Genomic DNA, 6,986 nt, shown 5'->3' with positions numbered 1-6,986 from the left:
TCTCAGTATCACGCCTGTAGAAAACAGAGGAAATAGAATCAGTGACACTCGTTACAGCAATAAAATCCTTTTACTTGTGGATGGATGGGTCTGTCAAAATGCCATGAAAATGAAAGCCCTGTACGACTCTGGGGAGGGGGTCCTCACGATCTCTGCACTGCAGCAAATGTAGATTCCACAGCACAGATGCTCAGAGGAAAAAGTGACAGTTGGCCTAAGGTTTTCAGTGAGTCCTGCTTATTCTTTATTTCACTTGTCTTAGAATGTGGGGGCCATTTGTTCCATGTAATGTGAACCCACTGCATTTAACTGTAGGTTATTCATGGTTATGAATGATGGAAGAGAGATTGTGGTTGGTAAAGAGAGGAATACAAGTGTGCAAGTTCCAAACACTTTGCTGTATGTTTTTGCTTTTCGATATTAAATATCATTGTAACTTTGGGACACTTCACAGTCTTAACAAAAATCACCTATGATCATTCACTGCAGTGAGATTGTGTGTACGACTTCTCATTCAGTGGCTTCGTAGAGCCAGGCTGCCCGGGTTGGTAGTTCTAAGATGTGTAGACTGTTCTGTGGAAAGAATCTGGTTCTTCAGCATATGGTTTTGTGAAATAATTCTATTAAAAACCCAAAAGGTAGTTAATTACTGTTGGTAATAGAATGTACATTTGATGGCACTCATCACACAGGCAGTGTGTTGGTCCTACTTACACAATTCACAAATACACTCTCTGCTATCATGCACCTGGTCAGAAGCCTGCCTTTTCACCTTTCTTGGGAAAAAGGAGGAGAGGGTTATTACACCTTCTTCATTCAATTTTCTTTTTTCCCCTCTCCTCTTGACCAGTGTTCTCAGAAAACAAAAAAAACAAAACAACAAAAAAACCCCACAACTCTCTCATGTCCCTTTGCTTCAGTTGTGAGTTAATTTTTTTGGATCCTTATCATGTCTAAGAACAAGAAGCCACTCAAATATCTGACTCCAAGAAAAGGCAAAATTTAAGCTTTGAAGTAAAATCAGAGAGAACAGAATCAGGGACCTCAATTTCAAATGGCAATGTCTGTATTTTCCAGAATATCCACCAAGGTCTCTACTTCTCCACACAGAAGATAACTGAAACATCCTATTATTTTGCTACATTTACATATCCCAATAGCATTGTGCCATATCCTAGCATTTTAAATGCAAAGCATTCCTATTAACTACTGGCTGGCCTGGGAATCTGTAACTTATATTGGTCCTATGTGAAATATAGCGGCTGTACCCATCGTTTAAATGTTAGAAATGGCCCTCAATCATCATCATCACCATCAACAGTTACGGACCTCTTTCTATGCATACGGGGTATTTACTGTGGAGACACAAAGGGCTACGTCTTAATACCTACCCTGTCAGTTTATGAATGGACAGGTCAAAGCGGCAATAAATGCCAAGTGGGCAAAAAATATAGCAAGTGCCACAAGAGGGTAGCTTGGGAAGGCCTCATGACCTTGACCCCTGACCTGATCCTTGAAGGTTTAAACTCAGAGAGAGGAAGTGGAATGGACAAAAGTACCTTGGTGGGGATGTGCCCTAAGGCTAAGGGAAGTGAACAGGCTGATTGTTCTAAGCGTATTCCGTTGGAAAGTAACAAACCACCCTGAAGACAAGCTACAGAATTTTACAAGTAAACCCAGTCAGCTTATTGTCAGGAAACTATAATAAAGATTTCTAAACAGGGGAGCATGGGCATGGTGTTACCTCTAACCCTGGCTGCACAGTGCAAGGAAGAGTAAGAAACAGGAGGCAGGAGAACCAGTAAGAGCAGTGTGAAAAAGCCACTTAGCTGTAAGAAATGACGGGTGGGCTCACAGGTGGGAATGGAAGTCTGGTTTTTTGGTTTTTGTTTTCTTTTAAAAATCTCTGGAAAGCATTTCCATGGCGGAAATATTTTAGTGTTTGCCCACTGTGCTATGAGGGTCAATAAACACTTTTGGAATATAGTTTGGGTCAGAGGAAGGATGTATTCCTGCCCTAAAGGGGAGAAAAAGGAGGTAAAGTAGGGGATTGGTAAAGAGAGAGGCTAGAATGACGTGTACCTTCGGTCAATTTCAGCCTTGAGACAAATATGCAAATGTGCAAACACTGGAGTAAGTCCTTTGAAGAAAGTGTTTATTTTCCTGGAGAAATCATGTCAGACTCCACCATAAAATACACGTTCTTTAGATAGCTGGACACACAACAGAAATATAAACACACTTGATCTTCAGGTTAGCCTTTGATAATCTTGGCAAAACAAGTAACTTTTTGACATTAAAAGGCATGAAGTAATTTAATCGCAGTGACCGAAATCCCAAATTCTGGTCCACCGTGATGTCCCTAGGCCACTTCAGACAAATAATAGCAAACTTACCGTTTCACTCATTGACACTGATGAGAAAAATGCATCAAAACCCATTCAAAAACATGACCCACTGCTTAAGGATAGGGAAGTTCCTAGTGAGAAGGGGTTGGCTCAGATAGTTTCACCTTAAGGCTCTCAGCACTCCTGTGAGGCAGGCTTAACATAATTAATATAATTATCTTCATTTAACAAGGCAGGGAAATAAAAGCAAGGAACTATCCTAGGGTTACAGGGTAAATCTAGGGAGATGCCAGAATTGGACCTCAACTGGCCTGATTCTTAAATGAGTGGTCTAGGGAGCAAGGTGCCATAGTGCCAGAAATGCAAATGCACAGAGTATAGAGTTGTTAACTCACTATATTTTATCCCTGAAACTAATAGAACACTGTATGTTAACTATACCGAAATTAAAAAAACCAATAGCCTCCAAGTGCTTTCACAACCTTTCTAAAGAACTAGGTAAGTCAATCAACCATTATAACAGGGCAGTTCTATTTTTGAACCTAGAATATAGGAAGAAATGTATAGTTGCAAAGACAAGGTATTACAGCAAGCATTTCTGTATGATTAACTACATTCTCTTAAACAAAACAAAAAAACAAACCCAGTCTATTGCACACTGAGGGTTGGAAAATCCTCCTTTAACAAATATAAAGCTACAAAATTGTGTTTTCTTTAGAAGTCTTTTCTCTCAGTTGCTTTACTTCAGATGGAAGCAATAAAAACTAAAATGCAGCCTCAAACCATTTCATCTTCAAGTAATATGGATATAATAATTGTAGCTTCTAAGAACTGGAGTCAAAAATATGTTTGTCACAGAGAAATAGAAGTATTTTGTAATATCATAAGGGAAGTTATGCTAACACCCAGCATGAAGGTATTACATCTGGAACGGCCTTCAGTGCCACTACAGATTTAACATCATTTTCTAAGGCAATACAAGCCAACTTCAATCACTCAGGGACTGAATATGATAGCTTACACCATTCACTTCTTAAACCCATCACTGCTCACTGGACTGTCCCGTCAACATTTAACTGGGATAGAGGTATGATGAAATGTCAGGGAAGTCTGCGGTTTAAAAATGCTTTAAAATACGTTTAAAGTTAATAACTAACATAGTTTTGACTACCTATGGATATGATTCTCTGCACAATTTCAATTCTCCAATATAAAGTCAATATTAGATTGCAGATTCATCTAGATTGGTCACTTAAAAAAGTAAACGGGGGGGGGTGCCTGGGTGGCTCAGTCGGTTGAGCGTCTGACTTCAGCTCAGGTCACGATCTCACGGTTCGTGGGTTTGAGCCCCGCGTCGGGCTCTGTGCTGACAGCTCGGAGCCTGGAGCCTGCTTCTGATTCTGTGTCTCCTTCTCTCTCTCTGCCCCTCCCCTGCTTGCGCTGTCTCTCTGTCTCTCAAAAATAAATAAATGTAAAAAAAAAAAAAATTTTTTTTAAAGTAAATGTAAATTTTAAAAGAAAAATTAATTTTCATACTTTTCACAAAAACCTGCAATATGACATGCATCTTTGCATAATGTATTAGTTATAAGAGCATATACCGGCCACTATTCTGTTAATATAAGCTTTTCTGAGAAATCCAGGCTCCCCGAACTAATTGCCCACCTCACCTTTAAATAAGAGAACGTCAACACCCAAGGATAACAGTGATGAGAAACAGAAGTCCATCTTTCCATCTGAGGTTCTTAGTGTCCGTAATTCTATTTTAGTGCAGTAATTCTTGAAGGTGGTTTCCAGACCACCAGCAAGTCCAGGCCTCATATTCCTTGGCAAAGGGTATTTCTGTCTCACTAGGTTTAAAACACCAATCGAGGCAAGGCAGGGCTTTCTACGGTTACGACATAAAGAGGTCAGCAGACGCTACTTTCTTTTTTTCATACTCAGAAAAACCAAGTTATATTTTTCGGAAAGTCTTAATATAGAGATTCTCTTCAAGAGAAGCACCACTGGGATCCCCAGCACCTACACATTATGGGATAAAGTAGATACTAAGTGACTCCTCCAGCCTAATGGCCCAAGATATCACGCTTCCAATGAGGTAAACGGTAAAAACCCAAAAAGAAATGAAAGGAAAAGCAGTAACTACGAAAAAGAAGCAGTATTACATTGTTTTTGGCTCAGTTGAAACAGGGTCGCTTTCTTTCATTAGTTAAGAAGCTTGAGGAAATGGCGAAAAATCATCCAAGAAATGCAGTTGAATGCCATCTGTCACGAGAAGACTCTAGGGAATGAGTTCTCTCTGATGTCAATTAACTATCAAATGTTCGGCTGGGGTAGAAACTGTCTTCTGTCCCACAAACTTTAAAAACAAGTCACAAAAATCCACATTAGAATATAAGTTTTTTAATTTTTATAAATAACTTATCTGTTACAAAGATAGTTTACCCAGCTAAATCACAAAACCATCAACTCAAGATATCCAAATTACGTTTTATTAATAAAACAAGTAAAAACTGATTTATCAATCTTCACATAGAACTGCAGATGAAGCTGAAAAACAAGGCCTAGTTTTAAAACAAAACGTATCAAATGTAAGGGCTTTGGGTCTATGGGCTAATTAACTAGGATTGTCCTATTTCTTCCCATATACAAGATGCAAAGCCCGGAAGTCGAGGCTCTGACATTCATACAGATCACCTGTAATAATCCTGCCTATTTAAAAAATATCCATTTGCAGACATTTACAATGGGTGACAGTCAACATTATCTCCTACCTTTTTGCTACATTTCAGCACTTCCCTTAGCCCCGTTCTAAGCACTGATAGATAATTTCATAATTCTGCTCTTAAATGCATACTGTTATTTCTTTTTCTTGATTTCATTTAGTTATATACATTCCCGATCATCTGAATATTTATTTTCCTTATAAAAATAGATCATCAAAATAAAGAGATGCTTGAGGTTGCTTCAGTGTTCAAGTTTGCTTGTTTTTCTTTTTTCCAGCTTTCCTTCAGTTGTCCTAAATATGACTAGCCTCGTTTTATAAATACGCATGATACTGCCACCAAGTCAGGTTTAGAAACGGACTGCCCCAACAGTAAAGCATTGAAACTTCTCCCCACACCAGGGCTGTAGGTACGGCCGCTGTTGCTGGTTTTGCAAACTGTACTTTCCCGATCGTAATCTCCCGTGAGAGTTCTGTGGGACACCAGGCAGGTGGAGCAAGCTCAACCTTGTTGCTCTGTCAGTGGGTTAAAAATACCTTTTGTTTTAAGCTTCCCTGTGGGAGATCAAACACCGTTGTGCCGCCCACTGCCGAAGTCAGTACAGATAGTGTGACTTATCGACGTAAGTCTTGGAATATTTCCTGCAATTCACTGGGCAGCATCTGAATGTCTTCACAGAACATCGGCACTCATGAGGGCAAAGTACAGAGTGAGTAGAGGAAGGTTATTTTGTGCACAGCTTCATTTCGTTAATGCTTTTTTTTTTATTTTAAGGCATTGCTTCTCTCAGGTAAGGCTTAAAAAGGGACATGATCGTGCTTAATCACTAAAAGGAAAAAAGAAAATTAGTTAACAAAAGACTATTACACTATACATATAGAAATATAAGAAAATAATAAAGAAGAAAAGAAATCACTTAAAGCAGACTCGAGAGATCTGTACAGTAGGAAAAGCTTTGGGATATTTCACTGCATGTTTGTACAGACAATGCATGCTGCTTTCCTTTTCATCTTTAGAGCCCAGATGCTGGCTTCACAGAGTGGAGACGTTTTCAGGGAAGACAAAGACAAGGCCAAGAGTACCACAGATTCATGAAGTTCTTCCCCCATCCATTGGCACCATGCGGCAGCAAACAGTTTTTAAATAGTTAAACCTTGTTCCTTTTCTTCATGTTTGTAGTGTTTCACCGAAAGCTTTAAAAAAAAAAGCCATCGTTCTATTCCTTCCTCCTGTCAAAATTCAGTAGTGACATGAGGGGGAAAAGGTACTGGGAACACCTAGGCATTAATAGATTGAGAATTATCCATAACGGGCTACTGGTAACACTGTACATGGTTAGGCAGCGGGCAACCAAGTCTTTCAGCAGATTACCTTTCATGTGATGAATTTCAACTGCCCATGACATTAGACTGAGGTATTATTAGCTCTGTGGGCTGACATTTACCATTAGCACAACACCATCCTGTCACACCTTCAATTTGACAAAATCCTATGTAGCAGTGAAACTTTTCCCCTGATGACAGACTAGTTTCTTGAACTTCAGATGTGGTTTTAGAGATATAGGGCCTTTTGGCTCAGAAATGCCTTGGCATCTCACACTGTTCACAGCGGATTAAGGCTGGATGGTTCAAAAAAGTACAGGCAGTACAATTCCACTGAGCCCCCTCATCATCTTCTGTGTCTTGAGTCTTTGGTGTTTTGATGGTGGACCTTTGATCTATAAGGAAGCAAAAGAATGATTTTAGAAGCAAAAAGCACGAAGTCATCAATTACGGGCAACTTTAGACACCTGTGACTGCACAGCAGGAAAGCAGCCTGTCAAGCAAATGAAGCCTCGACCTGAAACTGACACAAAGCTCCGTTCTCTCCAACCTCTAGGGAGCCGGGTGCTCTGTGCCGGGGAGCCAACATG

At 39.7% G+C, this 6,986-nt stretch overlaps 1 protein-coding gene across 2 annotated transcripts in view; it reads right to left on the bottom strand.

Moving 5' to 3' along the window:
* Positions 1-4,826: 4,826 nt before the first annotated feature.
* The window catches only part of TAB2 (TGF-beta activated kinase 1 (MAP3K7) binding protein 2), a 62,908-nt gene continuing 60,748 nt past the window's right edge, over positions 4,827-6,986 (bottom strand). For both annotated transcript variants that reach the window (XM_042940049.1, XM_042940050.1), the window contains exon 7: positions 4,827-6,791. In XM_042940049.1, coding sequence (XP_042795983.1) covers positions 6,649-6,791 — 143 coding nt within the window. In that variant the 3' untranslated portion in view covers positions 4,827-6,648. The remainder of the gene's footprint in view (positions 6,792-6,986) is intronic.

Source organism: Panthera leo, chromosome B2, assembly GCF_018350215.1.
Source record: "Panthera leo isolate Ple1 chromosome B2, P.leo_Ple1_pat1.1, whole genome shotgun sequence".
In the NCBI taxonomy this organism is placed as follows: domain Eukaryota; kingdom Metazoa; phylum Chordata; class Mammalia; order Carnivora; family Felidae; genus Panthera; species Panthera leo.
Note: the sequence above shows the minus strand (reverse complement) of the source record. Positions and strands in the feature narration are given on the sequence as shown.